Source organism: Limanda limanda, chromosome 21 (genome assembly GCF_963576545.1).
Source record: "Limanda limanda chromosome 21, fLimLim1.1, whole genome shotgun sequence".
Classification (NCBI taxonomy): domain Eukaryota; kingdom Metazoa; phylum Chordata; class Actinopteri; order Pleuronectiformes; family Pleuronectidae; genus Limanda; species Limanda limanda.
In genome coordinates this window covers 18,325,539-18,341,554 of record NC_083656.1, presented here as the reverse complement: position 1 = coordinate 18,341,554, position 16,016 = coordinate 18,325,539, and the positions used below count along the sequence as shown (strand labels likewise).

Below are 16,016 nucleotides of genomic sequence, written 5' to 3'. Positions count from 1 at the left end.
ACTGTTTAAAATGTAAGCCCTATGTCACAGTAAAAACATAGGGATCCAGTACGACAGTTTTGATGTTGGTGGGAGAAAACTTTCCACTAAAGCTCAGATTAATGAAAGGTCAGTTAGAACCCTTTAGGGCAACATGGCCCAACATCACCCAACATCTTTAAATGAAAAATGTATATACCGACTCAACTTATTAAAATGATGAATGTGCAGGGGAAACACAACTATATTTAGGGATTTATAGAGCTGTGGGCAGGTGTCTGACACTTAGTGGAAGATGTTTGATGAAAGAGATTAGTTTGATATACGGCAAAACCAAACTAATATATCACTCAGAGTATGTGCACAGTTTCTCAGAGTAAAAGGTTAAAAAACAGTGGCACTTCTAGCAGCCTCCCATTGGATCAATTTTTAGAGCAAAGTGGATTAATGTAAAAACCTGCGGGCTGAAGTTGACTGAGATCAGCTTGGTTTCAGGGTCTCTGCTGATTAACGGCAGGTTCAGGTTGAACTGGGAGCTCTCGCTCACGGTCTCTGTCCATGTCTCATACAGACTGGTGGAGTATCTGGAATGGAAAACACACAGAAAACAACACTTTATCTCAGTCAAACAGAAGTTATTATCAGACAGAAATATACCCATTGTTTTGAAACTTTCTGATTATTGCAGGAATCTCTGTCCATCTGACTGTAACTCTCAAGGTTCTGTTTAGAGAGTCGAGCTTCAGTGAGGTTTTAAATAAACAGGTGAACAGCTCTTTGTGCAGTGACAGTGGAGCAGCTCAAGGGTTTAATCTTCATGCCGCGGTCCATTATAGCTTGGAGCTTGGAAGCTGCACCTGGAACGCCACCTCGAGTCCCAATTTCGAAGGAACTTCACCAACCCCGACTTCGAAATCCAAAATGGCGGCTCTGTGTATCAACAGCAGGTAAAAGCTGTAGTCTTTACTGTTTATCAGCACTTAAATTTGTCGTACACATAGTTTTGTCCAATAACTGTCTGTGGTCGTGTTACTACGGTATAAGTATGCCTGAAATGCCATGTAATGCATTATTATGAATTGGTTTTGCTAACAATGGCTAGCTGGCTAATGTAACCAGACTCCGAGGGCAGCCGCAAGGCAGGCTTTCTCTTTCTTCGACTTCCGACCAAATGTGATACAGCCTAGGGCTGCTCGATTACGGAAAAAATCATAATCACGATTATTTTGGACAAAAACAAAATCACGATTACTCAAACGATTATAAATATGTGGCCTTTTTTTAATGACTAACCGGAAGTACTAGTCACTTCCGGTTCCGGTAAACACAGATTACGGCTGCGTGTCTTATTCCTCCGTGAAACCATGCAGGATATCGGTGCCCGGTAATTCAAACCGGGCACCGATATCAACATTAACATTCTCCATAAAAACACTTTGTAACTGAGAACTTTGAAATGTCCTCTCATTATTAAATGTCTCATCTGCCCCCCCACTACAAGCACACAGAGAGAGAGAGAAAAAGAGGGGTGGGGGGGGCTATGAGGACCATCATCATTTACCCCCGAACCCCGACATTGAACAGGTTCCATACAACAACAAGCGGAGAATCGCGAGCTGACCCGCGCGGGTCCGGTGTGAACAGCCGGCGGCTGCACACTGTAGAGCGGACGCGGCGCGGCCACTACACTGTGTGGTGCTGCTGCTCGTCGGATTCGAAGAGTCGATCAGACGGGGCTTCCCTCCCTCTGCCATTTTCCACTCGCGCTGTTTTTTAAATACCTCCAGTCCCCACGCACACAACACACCTCCTTCACTTCACAGCGGCTTGAGAGCGAGTGCCAGTCAGCGGGGCCGCGCTGAATGCTTTAGGGGAGGGACTGAATTGCGCATGCGCGTCTCTTTAGAAAAAAATGCCAAATAATCGTTTCAACTCGATTATAGTAGTTTGGAGATCGTTTGAACCAATAATCGTAATCACGATTAAATTTCGATTAATTGAGCAGCCCTACAACATTACCACAGGCCAAACAAACAGCCCATTCCAAACAGGCATGTACCCATTAAAAGAGCTTTTCCGTCACAAGGGTAAAGGTATGAAAACAACATGGAAATCAACACAAATAAGAGTTATGTGATTGAGACATTTTCCCCAAGTTATCCGAGGTTGTAAACAGAATGAGAGGTGTAATTTGCATGTTCAAGGGCAGAGGGAAAGGCAGCAGTTCAGGAAGGTAACATGCAGGTGTGCAGGGGTAAGATGAGGATAAACGTTGATTCATCTGCAAGAGGCCGGGAACAGACAGCATTTCAGGGCTCTGTACAGCTATATCAATCTGTAAATAGCCGAGATTATGATGAGAACTTAAGTGTGCACTGTGTGCTCCTTATTGGATTTCTGCTCTGAGCTTCATTTCCTGATAGTGGCACCGCAGACGCAGAGGCAATCAAATGCCTCGGTCATGGCCATAAATCACACTGCATTTTGTCTGTGGGGGTAATGAGTGAGGATGCCCATTCTGTTCCTGACTGGAAAATGTATAATAATGGTGGCACTCTATTTCGACTGAGGCGATGATTATTACAGCATAACAAGAGCTCTAATTTCTGATGGGAGTAAATTGAGGGCAAAGAACTGCTGTTGTTCATCATTCCAATACTGTGGGTGGGGGGGACATCGAGTGAAGGAGTCATATCAAGTGTGTGGAGCATTAAGAGTGGGTTTCTGTCTGGTTGTGTGTGTGTAATAATGTTTATTATTCACAAAATACTTTTTCACACACGCACACACTTTACATTACCATACTTGTAAGGACTCACTTATCTCTTTTCTGAGCTTGGTCTGGAATAGCTCTAACTTAACATTCATCCTCATCTTAGCTCTAACACAATATACTGGCTGCTTATATTTTTAATTAAAGTGATAATAAATTTCTTCAATTAGGGAACAAATCATTTGATCAAAAATATTTTTTTCTCTGGCAGCTGTCCAAAACCAAAACATATTCACTATCACGTAAGAGACATATTTCTGGTTCCATGCATTTTCTTTACTGCTGATGTGGAGAGGTCTACTGAATCTAAAAGAAGAGCAAACAACTTCCCCAACAGCATTTGTTGATTGTTGATCCTTCGAGCGGTTGCAGGTCAAGACAATTTTTCTGCAACTATTAATAACGCCCATTGGAAATTTAAAAAGAAATGAGTTCATTGGGTTATGTTGCTGATTTCTTAACTACCTGAACTCCTTTATCCATGACTCTCACCTACCAAGGTCACAGAAAAAACGAAAGAGAGAAACACTCTGACGATGTCAGCAAACAGGTCACAACTTGTGAAGTCAGACCTTTCAGAAAATTCTGATGTCATGAATAACCAACAAAGAGACAAGCGTTCAACAGGGCTCGATTTGGAAACAGACTGGAGGTCATGCAGCAGATGGGATTCTATGGAGAAACTGTGGAAGCTTTGCATGCTCAGTCCACTCTGTCTCTTCCTCATCCTGGCATTCCACAGATAACTGATTTGTCCCTTAAGTTACAGTATTGATTTCTTTATGTGAATAGTTAACTTTTTTTTTTTTATTCCATAAGGTGTCCTTATAATCGTATTTTGTGCTATCCTAGAAATATTTTGAAATACTCTCACCTTTTTATTTTGATTATATTTCTTACGCTTTGATTCCCCTCCACCTTTTTTAGAGAATTCAGCTGTCAGCTTTTCACCTGAGGCGAGACCCCATCACTCTTGTTTTAGCCTCTTTACACTGGCTCCCAGTAAGTAATGGTATTGATGTTAAGATCTTATATATAAGAATATAATATTCTTATGCATTTAGGCCTGGTTCAGGTTTGCCTTGAACCAGCTCCTAGTTCTACTGCAATAGGCCTAGACTATCAGGCAACACATGGACAAATGGAGCTTCTCTTTCCTCCTCTCATTCTTCATCAAATGAATGTCTCATTGATTCATGTTACTGACTATATAGCTTTAATCAGCTGCCATGTGTAGAATGCTTTATAACGTAATGCTGTGCAGACATTTCTACACAAGTGGAAAAACAAACATGCCCCCTCTCTATCTCTCTTTTTGCCTCTAACATAATTCAGTTTGATTCCATACAAACAGAATTTTCTGACCTATGGGATGCTTTATCTTTCAGTTTTTGATGTTGGATATGGTCTAAAAGGCCATTCCTCACTTGGCATCAGTAAGTAGTGAAGGAACATATGGGATTATGGGAGTCCTGTGAAATAATCTGTGAAGCAGCGCCACAGTAATGAGAACATAAATCAAGCTCGAAGCTGCGTGTCTACATGCTATTCCACAGGGGCTGCTTTCACAAATGTTACACGCTCAACTATCAAAATCACAAACATGCATGTTCAAAACTGAATCTGTGTGAAGTCACAGCCACAGAAGGAGCTGATATCTGAGTAATGTGATTGGCTTTCAAGGTTATTACAGTCCTGAAAGAGGACATCTCATTCTGTCACTCTATACTTGTTTAACCTTCCTTTCTGTTCTTTTATTCAGTGATACATACATCCAAGCCTGATGACAAGTGTTGTAATACAGGAAAATAACAGCCGTACTTACTTGTCCAACAGTTGTATCATTTCGTCATACTTGTCTTTGACCTTGGCTCCTTCCTCAGACTCCAGACACCTGCAGAGAAGATGAAATCTGACAACCCATGCAAAAATTGTAGCCAATACCTTCCCAGGGGCCAGTTTTCTTCATCATAATTATGATGAGGCCTCAAAAACACCAATGCAAAATGTTATCAAGAGGAGCAGCTAGAGCAACAAATTCACAGTGAGACCACTGGAAATGAACAACCACAAAACAATTCAGTTTTTAATCTTTAAGTTGTGTTGTTGGCGATGGGAGGAAACTCACGGGCAGGAATTGAATTTGGAGAACTGGGTCTGGATGCGCTTCTGTAGGCTCTGGGCCCATCTCAGCCCGCCAGCTACTGGAGGCATATTCTTACTCACGACAGGCGAACCTGAGGAAGTCAAGTGTGTTTACCACAAGTCAAGTTAATGTTGACTGAGATAATAACCACACTATGTTGTCAGAGTACACACATTGCAAAAAATAAGGTTGCCCCCGAGAAGAATGAACCAAATAAACTTTCGATATGGTGATGATATGATCTTAAATCTCTCTTGATGGATCCCTCTCTTCCTCTTTAAGCGTTTCAAATTGAGACCTTTCCAAGTTGAATCCCTGCATGAACCTGTGAGTCCTTGCAAACTGTCCCTGGGGCTCTTTTCATGTTCTGCGGAGGATCTCTCGAAAATGAGGGAAAGAGAAAGTCTGCAGATACTCCAGAGGAGCTCATTTGTGTTCACACAGAGTTCTGTGCATGTTTGAAAGCAGCTTAATACATCTTACTCTGAGATCACCTTTTTTTACAGGTTTTCGGGCAGTTTGGGTCTTAAATAGGTAAGTGAGAGACAATGGGAAATGAGAGGAGAGTGTGAGAAAGAGAGATGGGGGGAACAACATGCAAAGGTCCACTATAGCTGGACTTGCACTGCGATCCTTTATAAAACTATATTTATCTATAGTGCTATCTAGCCACCAAGATTGTTTAAATTTTATTCTCCCAAGATCTCAGATATGAATGTTTCCAACATTTCTGCTGCCGCCCCAATACAATGCAAGCGAAAAGCAATTTGTTGGTTGCTGAAAATAAATGCAAAGAAATTTGAACAGCTACAAACCTCTCTGTCAAGCCACTTGCTTTCGGCTGTGTCTGGAATTAGTGTGCTTTCCTTATTTGCATATTAACTACTCCCTGTTAGTGGTAATTTACTAAGCAGTTGTTTCACGGTCAGGCTTTTAGCGATCATCGTTTTTCATCATCACAGCTATAGACTAATATGTGGTCTCTTTTAAGGGGGATACTGATATATAATATATACTGTAGTGAAATAACCTATTTATATATATTTAAATGTCATATACCACACTTACCTATATAATATTTGTATATTTATGCTTATGTATGTGTTCATTTCAGTATCTTTTTATACATAATTCACAAATACGGTACACAGGTTTATACAATCAATCTGTGCACTCAAGTATGTTTGTCTACCAATAATATTCTGTCCTTAGTAAAAGGTGTGTATTATTGTTATTCTATATATTGTTATTTACTTTTATTTTAGATTTAGTCTCTTATCATATCTCATCTATTCTTATTTTGTCTTAACTTCCACATCGGTCAGTTTAGAGTTTAATGTCTAATCTTCACCTTTTTTTTTTTGAGGTGGAGGCTGAAATCTCATAGTGACAAAACATCTTCAACCAACCCTTGAAAAGATATATACCCCAGATTGAACAGATCTGGGGTATCATCTAAAAAAAATTTCACAAATAATACTGTTTTTAACTTCCATATTAGCCTTACCCGAGCTACATGGTTTAACCTCCCGATCCCTCTCTATTATGAGGGCCATAATTTTGTTGCTTTGCTCACTGTAAAAATACAAGAAATTGTTCTGAATCTCACCAAGCTCCTCTGCAAGCTGGATGTGTTTGTCATAGACAAGTTTACAGCAGTTCAGCTCCTTCTCAAAGACAGTGACAAGGAGAGGGTATCGGCTCACAGCATCGGCTGCCACTAGGGGGCGTTCCAGCAGGCTACCAAACATATCCACCACCTGCAGACAACAGATTAGCAAAAGGGATTTAGTGCTCGTTTGTGACTGTGTTTGTGCATTTGTGAGAAAGAGACCGATTCAGTTCCCAGACCTTGAAGGTGGGCTCCAATCCGGAGGCATCATCGAAGGCCAGACAGAAGATGGTTCCTAGTCTTCGCTCTAGGTCATCCACCCTCAGATCGAACTTCTTCACATCTTCTTCAAACTCCTGCAGGGAACAAAAAGCACAGTTACAGCGGCAGCCAAACGAGAACACAGCTTAGAACACAGCTTAGACTGCAACAGGACGGCATATCCCTTTTCACATCTTACTGACTCAAAGCCATCCAGAGGGAAACACTGACTGGGTCCTACATGAAAAATAAATTACTTTTCTTGCCATTGCTCAGAAACATCTTGGTTAAGCAACTAAAGAATATTTGAAAAAAAATACTATTTTGGTAGAAAAACAATTTGCTCCACAAACGCAGGACTGACCAGGTTGTACTGGTGTTCGCCTGCTTGAATAAAAGAAGCATAAACTGACAAGTATTCAAGGGTAAAAATGACACTGATTAAGTAGCGTGTGTCTAGTATTTCATAAAAACCTTGCATCTGACTTTAATAGCGAAACCCCTGTGCACCCACTGATCCTCACACTCCGTACCGTGTTGTTCAGGTCCAAGCAGTCATAGGGCTGCTCTGTGATGAATTTGAAAGTATCTGCAAAATCTTGGTGGAGCAGCTCGACCTGCTGGCTGAGTGCGCTGCCTTTGACAGCTCCAATCACCAATTTCTCCAGCTTTAACATGTCTAAAGCTGTTAACAGGATGTCCTATAGGGAGACAGTGAGAGGATATTGAGGGTGATTGAGCTCAACTACAGTATCACTGAAGTAACTGCATCTCAATTCTCATGCCAAAAGGGCTGAGCTTTGATTAAATACTCACCTTAATGGCCAGGATCCTGTCGATAAAGCAGTCAAATCTTGAGAAGACCAAAACCGGAGAAAAGTCCCAAGGCTTAACCCTGTTCCCGGCCTTCTGGTACTCGATCAGATTGGCCCTGCGGTCCTCGTAAGTGGCCCTGAAGAGCTGCAGGATCTCCAGGCATGTCTGCACCGTCTGGAGACTCTCAGAAACCTCTCCTTTCAGAATCTCATCTGGAACTAGAAACATCTGGGCCTGGTGTTGGAGAGGAGTAGCAGCTACAGTAAGTTTGGATTCCAACTCAAAGAGCCCCATCTCAATTATACGCGATGGAATGGATTATATTAAGCCCAAAGTTACCTCCTCATTGTGTGCCAAAGACAGACTTATACAATGTTAGCTCTTATATCATAATAAATGCACAAACGCTAGCTTAGCAAAGATATTTTAGGGTACAAGTGATGGATGGAATTAGTGTGGATTGTGGTGATTTTCTCTAAAAGGCTCATTAAGACATGGTTACCGTTTGTAATATGTAAAAACTATCTTAAGGACCTAACACCTATTCCAGAAGATGGGGCTAAGTTTATCTTAATTGGGCTTACAATACAAATGTGCTAAATCATAAAGACAGCATAATGCAAGTCCTTATAGGTGACAATAAACGATATCCCATACATTTGGCTGCATTCGCACATCAGTCCCTTAAACATGCTTGATTTCTTTCATAATTTATGCTAAAGCTAAGCCAATCATCCTACTGGTACTAGCTAAAAACTTAACAAATATATTGAAAGTGGTATCGATATTCCTATCCTACTCCTGGCAAGAAAGGAAAATAACCCTTTACTTTATTGTTAATATTGTTTTTACACTAGTGCAGTTCACATTCTAAACATATCTGTGTGGATTGTTGGCTTGGCCTATGGTAATGCTCCATAGCCTACTTCTTACTTCTACTCCTCAAACACACCTACAATATACTTTCACGTTTTTATTGTTTGTGTGCTGGACGTGGTTTGTCCATTCTATGGTGCAGAGTGAAGCTCGAAAACTTTGTGTTCATCCTACCTGGTTTATGTCCCGCCCCCATTGCCTGCTTCACAGTGCTGGATGCATGTTTATTAAATTTGTATTCATATGGATTTCATCACAAGGGTTTAAGTAGGTAGATAACTTTGATAGCCTATATCAAACCAACTGACACGGACATCATGGGAAGGATATGTTTTCCAAGAAGGACTGAAGTAAATTGAGACTGCCCTATGTAATCCGCTGTGTCACATAAATGCCCCAGGATACACAATTCAAAGAGAGAGAGAGAGGAACTTTGGGGGGGCTGGTGAAAACTTGTGTCAAATGCCCCGCTAGAGGGTTAATCTAACACTGCTGGCTCGTTAGACTTTCCTGGGAAAACTTTTCTGATGCACTGTGCATTTTCAGCAGCAAATGACTTTGGTGTCCATAAACTGAACACATAGGAACTGAGCTGGACAGAAAAACGCATTCTAACCCACAGAGAGTGAAACTTCATCAACAGGAAATCCAACCAAAAAAAACAGCACTCACCTACTTTGTACTGAAAGGTGACCTCTTACAATTACAGGTCAGAAACACAATGGTGATAACTATTAGCAACAAAGATAGTTGTTTGAGCCCGACTAATATATTGGTTGGCCTTTCACAGACATATCACTTCTGGCGTTTATCTTTTATCATTGTACAGAATTAACAATGGAGAAAAATCTGCATTTATTATTATTTTACATTTGATGTTAAATGATAATAATAATTATATATACACTACCGTTCAAAGGTTTGGGGTCACTTAGAAATGTCCTTATTTTTCAAAGAAAAGCACTGTTTTTTCAATGAAGATAACAATAAATTAATCAGAAATACACTCTATACATTGTTAATGTGGTAAAAGACTATTTTAGGTGGAAACGTCTGGTTTTTAATGAAATATCTACATAGGTGTATAGAGGCCCATTTCCAGCAACTATCCCTCCAGTGTTCTAATGGTACATTGGGTTTGCTAATCGCCTTAGAAGACTAATGGATGATTTGAAAACCCTTGAAAACCCTTGTGCAATTATGTTAGTAAAAGCCATATCTGAGACTGGCCAATAAAAAGAAAAGATTGATATGGGCAAAAGAACACAGACATCGGACAGAGGAAGATTGGAAAAAAGTGTTATGGACAGACGAAACAAAGTTTGAGGTGTTTGGATCACACAGAAGAACAATTGTGAGACGTAGAACAGGTGAAAAGATGCTGGAAGAGTGCCTGACGCCCTCTGTCAAGCATGGTGGAGGTAATGTGATGGTCTGGGGCTACTTTGGTGCTGGAATAAGAAAGGCTATCACTCCATTTTGCAACGACATACCCTGTGGACAGCGCTTGATTGGAGCCAATTTCCTCCTACAACAGGACAATGACCCAAAGCACAACTCCAAATTATGCAAGAACTATTTAGGGAAGTAGCAGGCAGCTGGTTTGCTGTCTGTAATGGAGTGGCCAGCGCAGTCACCAGATCTCAACCCCATTGAGCTGTTGTGGGAGCAGCTTGACAGTATGGTATGCAAGAAATGCCCATCAAGCCAATCAACTTTTGGGAGGTGCTTCAGGAAGCTCGGGGTGAAATTTCTACAGATAACCTCCACAAATTAACAGCTAGAATGCCAAAGGTCTGCAATGCTGTAATTGCTGCAAATGTAGCATTCTTTGACGAAAGCAAAGTTTGAAGAACAAAATTAATATTTCAAATAAAAATCATTATTTCTAACCTTGTCAATGTCTTTTCTATTTTCTATTTTCTATTCATTTTGCAACTCATTTGATAAATAAAAGTGTGAGTTTTCATGGAAAACACGAAATTGTCTGTGTGACCCCAAACTTTTAAACGGTAGTGTGTATATACAATTATATTATTCAAATTTTTTTAATGTATATTATGTTCTTGTAATTTAAGTTTTATACATTTTGTTTTATTTAAGTTGTCTTCTATATATAATATTTATAATAAAGGCTATGGTTGAATTATAAAATATCAAGCTTCATTGTCATTGGCTGATAAATCAATGCTGGTAATCTTTTACTCCCTATTTACTATTACTGCTGTTGGGGGTAAAGTCCTGAGTGCTGACCGTCACACAATGGGTTGTAAATACTTGAGGCCTACAAAGCCAAGCTGAATCCAGTTCAACCAGTTTTCACTCTTAATTCACACCTTCCTCAGCCAGCCTGGAGACTCTCCTGGTGGGGGAAGCATTTCCTGGGCTCCCTCAGAGGACCCCCACTGTGTTTATAGCTGCTCCCTGAGATTTGAACCCTGACATCTCATTGGCTGAGAGCCAACCGAAGCCCATGACCACTTCCTGAGGAGGCAGGAACTCCTCAGGTATTATAAAACTGTTGAGCCCACAGAAAACGTTGCCATTACACTGCTTAAAGACTTTTGAATAAGACCTCCGGGTCTTCCCAGATGTTCCAGCTGCTATTGGGGGTGCTCACAGACGTTTGTTTTATTTAATTGCATTGCCTTTATTCTTATCTTAGTCTACGTTTTATTTTGATAGGACTCTTTGTCATTTTAACTTGAAAAGATCGAAACAGGAAGTTCACTCGCGGGCGAGTTGCACACAGACTTTCCTTTTTTTCAAACAATCTACAAACAGCCGTTCCCTGCAGAAGCGCGACGTTCATTCAGCTGAGGAGCAAAAATAATCTGTTCCTGTTGAGGAGCACGATCTCCACATCCCCACAGAAGAAGACGACGTTTCATTCCGTTTAAGGCAGCACGAGAAAATCCGCTCCCTTTCCGGTCCAGCGGTCGAGCTCAGTGTCACCACGAGAACCACCAGAGCACCGCTTGAGAGACCACGTGATCCACTGGACTCCCGGCACATTCGCGCAGACGCGCACGCACACCGTGTTTTACAGTAAGCATGGTGTCATTAACATAGGCTCCATTTTGAATAACGTGAGTCAGACCACCATTTTGAGAGTTCATCATTGCCACTCCTCCTTTCTCTCTCTCTCTCCTCCATTTTTGGCTTCACATTCCTAAGACGAATCCGCCATTTTGGTTGTAGTCCCGGTGAGTTAGACCACCATTTTGAGAGTACGTCATTACCGCTCCCCCTTTCTCTTTCTCTCACACTCACACACACACACAGACATACATAGACCATAGGTCTCACATGTGTGGTCTGAGTTGTGATAAGTGCTGCTGCTGTTGTTATCTTTGAAATATTGGAGTTTGTTAAAATGATGAATCATTAAATAACATTAACTTTATTTCCCCTTTTTAATAAATACTTTTGTAATTAAAGTATAAGTATTCTGTGATTATTTTTGCATATGTATGTGAATACAGCTGGATTATGATAGCCTGTGCTCGAACTTAAAACCCTTCATTTTTTATTATATAATCATTAATATTAACTATTGAGATTATTAATTTAACTTTTATCAGATGAGACTGATATTTATAGATTGACTTGTTGGTCCCTGGAACCAGGGTGGTGCCCCGCTACGATAAGTAATAATTACATTTGTATCATTCTTAATTGATAATTTTATTGTTTTCATTAATTATTTAACTATTCTTAATAGACAACCTTATCATTTCTAATTAAATATTTTACTATTCTTAAGTGATAGCCTTATCATTTTTAATTATTGTTAAGAAATAATTTTTATTATTTTAATAATCATATTTCATGATTATTAGTAATAAGCCAACGTCAAGTCTACTCCTATTGCACAACACTACCAAATATCCACATAGAGTTACGGCTCAAATCTTTACAACAAAAAACAACAAAGAAAAGTATATAAGTGTTGCTGACCTGCTGTATGAAGAGGTTGCAGGTCTCCTGCAACAGAAGGATGAGGCGTTGTGGTGTGTTGTAGTGGCTGGAGTTTGCCCACACCAGGCATACTGTGTGCATCAAAGGGCCAATCTGTCGTCTGACTTCAGGAAACTCCATGCTCTCCATGTCCTCAAACAGGCCCTTGAGGGGCATCAAGTAGATGCTGATGTCCTTGGCTTCTTCCAAGGCTGGCAAGTGAAAATGTGATCAAAGTCAGTTCAACCACCACGTGTGAAAAAGAAGATGAATCCTCTCAAATCATGCCTCAAGCAGATACACGCTACACCTCAGACACCCAAGTCTAATAACATGTTTGTCTCAGGTCAGATGTACAGATTCATTACCTGCAGACACGTTCTGTTGCATGTTTGAAAAAGCAGGGAAATAGCTGCTCTCCACAGCGTCCAACAGCTTTCCCATCTTATCAACTTTAGAGCCTGTTAACTGGGAATGGATACCATCCAAATCTGCATATCTTCAAGAGGGAAAAAGAAAGATGAATGACAAAAAGGTTCACAGGTCACATTTTTTGAAAAACACTGGATTGTTGCACCACTTTTTTTTAAATCTCTTTAAAACTTGTTTATATGTACTGTTCTGATAAAAGTTACCTAATTTGAAGGATCTGTGTCTGCTCTAGGAGGATTGGCATGTAAATGTCCTCTCAATAGTAAACTTTTATTTTATAACCAGGTAAAGTTTGAATGTAAAAAAACAGATGAGGGCTGCTGCACACAGGAGGATTTGTAACTCTTGACCATTTTAGAAATGTGAGGGAGATGAGAGACATAATGACAGATTTAACCGATTTTAATGTCGTAATCTTCAGAGCATACACACTGGGGAATGTGGCATTGTGTTATTTACACACAATCTCATCCCTGGAACAAGTGGAGCTGAGGAGCTGCCAGTAGATACTTTGTGTCTGTAAAAACTGAGGTGCTGACCTGTTCTTCCAGAAGAGCAGCTCTGTGTCAGGTGTGGGGTTTTTGCCTTCCAGCAGATCCCCAGAGGAGTCTATCTTCAGGACGACAGAGATCTGACGGCTCCACTCGATCACTGCTGACTCCAAGGAGTGGATGATGCACCTTTCCACCATTCCCCCCCTGTGTGGTGTCATAAACCATTAGAATGTGCAAGTTGGAGAAATTTCAATTGACACAAACTTTTATGTTCCAGCTGTTTGTTTACCTTTTGCCCATCTCCAGGGCAACTTGCTCCACTCTCTCGATGTCCATGGGGAGAGGCAGCAGAGTCTGGCCTTGGACTTGGCCTGACACCACAAACAAACTTTTCTTGAGGGAGTGGACGTTGCGCACAACATCATCACACACTCCCGGTGGCCATTCAGTGTGGTTGCTACTGTTAGACACTAGCGTGTCCAGCAGCTGTGAACGTGTAAGGAAATAAGAGTTGTTAATGCAGAAAAATATTTGCTTAGTAGTAAACTTTCAATGTATCAAGTGGTGGAGGAAACATCCAGATCCTTTACAAAGTCTGTGGGAATGGGTTTTTGCTTAATTAATGAGTTTTAGACTAAGATACCTAACTTCTTGAAGTCCCCTATTTTGTTTTAATGCAAATTTTAAATCTTCATTATTTAAGTAAATGTTTTTATTGCATGAGCTTTGTTATTTAGAACTGTAGTCCACCTAATACCCACAATCCACAGTGACTGGATTAAGACAATACATAATATATTAAAATTCTTTATTTTTTTTATTGAGTTAATATGTGCCTTATCAGGCTAAATCAAAAATATAAGTGAAATCTAAATAATTAAATATATATTGCACAAATATAACAAATTAAAAGATAACTAAAATAAAATGTATTTGCAAAGTTAATGCATTACGTGATAGCACAATGTGAAATATAGTCCGTTTCAGCAAGCGTCCAGAATTCAATATATTATCACATTTTAAAAAAGTACAACAAATTATATATAATTTACGATACACATTCTAAATGTTGATTACAAAGAATGATGTATTTCAATTAATTTTCAAACACAAATCTTAAGGTTACTTGCGTAACCCCTGTTCTCTGAGTAGCCCCTTGCGCGTATCCCATAGTTACCTTCCAAAAACTAATGCAAGAAATGGAGTCCCCAAACCTCTCTTTGTATCAGTAAGCAGGGGTTAGCTTTGGATAGTCGGTTAATTTGATTTTGACGGTTACAGGCAGAGGGGGAGTCGGTATTTGTCTTTCAAATCTGCTAAATACTTAAGTCTTTACTGACTGTAATACTTATACCTGGTGCTTGATGAAATGTACTTGGATGAGTGATTTGGAGTAATGTACAAACATCACTGTCAGTTCATGAAGCCAGTACCCAACCGCAAAGAGAACACATTGCTCACCTTATCTATGGCAGATAAGAGATCCAGCGGCCTGGAGGGCATGTGTCCCCAGGTCAACTTCTCGCTCATGGTCTCCACAGTGAGCGCTGTGTTTTCCCGCTTCATGAAGTAAACAGCCTTGGTTCCTGGTGACGAGGAGGAGAGACATTTGGCGGCCTGGAGCATCCCACCAGCGGTTAAACACACCAAAAGGCTCCGCTGCTCGGCTCTGTCCAGGAAGTCCTGCAGCACCTGGTGGTTCTCCTCGCTGGAGACACATTTCTGCCATTTGTCTGGTTTGACTTTTAGGAATTTCAGCACCAAGTCGGCGATGAAGACCAGCCTCCGGTCCTCAACAGGTAACGCGTCTGTTTTGGCTCCTTTTTCCTGATCTGACTCGGCTGCCATGGTAACCCAGCAGCAGCATAGGCAAGGCCGTTGACCAGAATGGGCAAACTCAAATTGGGGGTCTCTCCAGTAAGGGTCAGCTCAAATCGTGGCAGCGGTAGCTTGTGGAGGCACTTACGGTCTCACCTGCCATGGATGTGTAAAGGTACTTGCCTTTGTTGTAACACTGTTTAAAGGCAAATGCCTTTACATATCAGGCAGCTGCGTTTGTTGCCACTGGTTAGAGGCAACAGCCTTTGTTGCCAAACTGTTTAAAGGCAGCTGCCTTCGTTACCACACTGTGTAAGAGTAACTAAATACAAACAGCTTTATCTGTATCTATATACTGGTTTTATGAAAGTTAATTAGATAGTTTGTTAGCTCTCGGGGGGCTGAACTCAAAATTAATCAAGAAAAGCTCCATATCTATCTGATCCATAAGCATGATCTTGGTGTCTATGGATAGGTTGGAACTCAATACTGAATTCCTGGTATCAGTTACAGTGTGACTGATACTGTGCCTGAGTTAGCTGTGATAAACCATAGGAGAAATGAACATTGTTAACCCTGCTATAAATTCTACATAAGATGGTGAATAACTCCATGATAGCAATGATGCACAGAGATGCAATTTATTGACTACAACTATACCTAAGTAGATGGAAATACTTCAAAGGAACAAAGTTTTTAGTATACCAGTGTGTCTGGTCCTACCGTTATAATGTTAGGACCAGATACACTCTCTATTTATATATATGTTCTCGCTAGGCTGAATAAAAGTATTGAGTGTTTTTCTGTTAAAAGACAGCAAAGAAAAAAAATCGTAATACATTTAACTGC

General features: G+C 40.5%; 1 protein-coding gene across 1 annotated transcript in view; it reads right to left on the bottom strand.

Annotated features, from left to right (window-relative positions):
* The window catches only part of LOC133027607 (dynein axonemal heavy chain 9-like), a 127,042-nt gene extending 112,190 nt beyond the window's left edge, over positions 1–14,852 (bottom strand). The window contains exons 1-12 of the mRNA XM_061094657.1: positions 14,816–14,852; positions 13,639–13,843; positions 13,395–13,553; positions 12,792–12,922; positions 12,424–12,635; positions 7,588–7,821; positions 7,305–7,472; positions 6,750–6,866; positions 6,508–6,658; positions 4,881–4,989; positions 4,578–4,646; positions 437–563 (exon numbers count right to left, since the gene is read on the bottom strand). Of these exons, the coding sequence (XP_060950640.1) occupies positions 437–563; positions 4,578–4,646; positions 4,881–4,989; positions 6,508–6,658; positions 6,750–6,866; positions 7,305–7,472; positions 7,588–7,821; positions 12,424–12,635; positions 12,792–12,922; positions 13,395–13,553; positions 13,639–13,843; positions 14,816–14,852 (1,719 nt within the window). The remainder of the gene's footprint in view (positions 1–436; positions 564–4,577; positions 4,647–4,880; positions 4,990–6,507; positions 6,659–6,749; positions 6,867–7,304; positions 7,473–7,587; positions 7,822–12,423; positions 12,636–12,791; positions 12,923–13,394; positions 13,554–13,638; positions 13,844–14,815) is intronic.
* Positions 14,853–16,016: the final 1,164 nt, after the last annotated feature.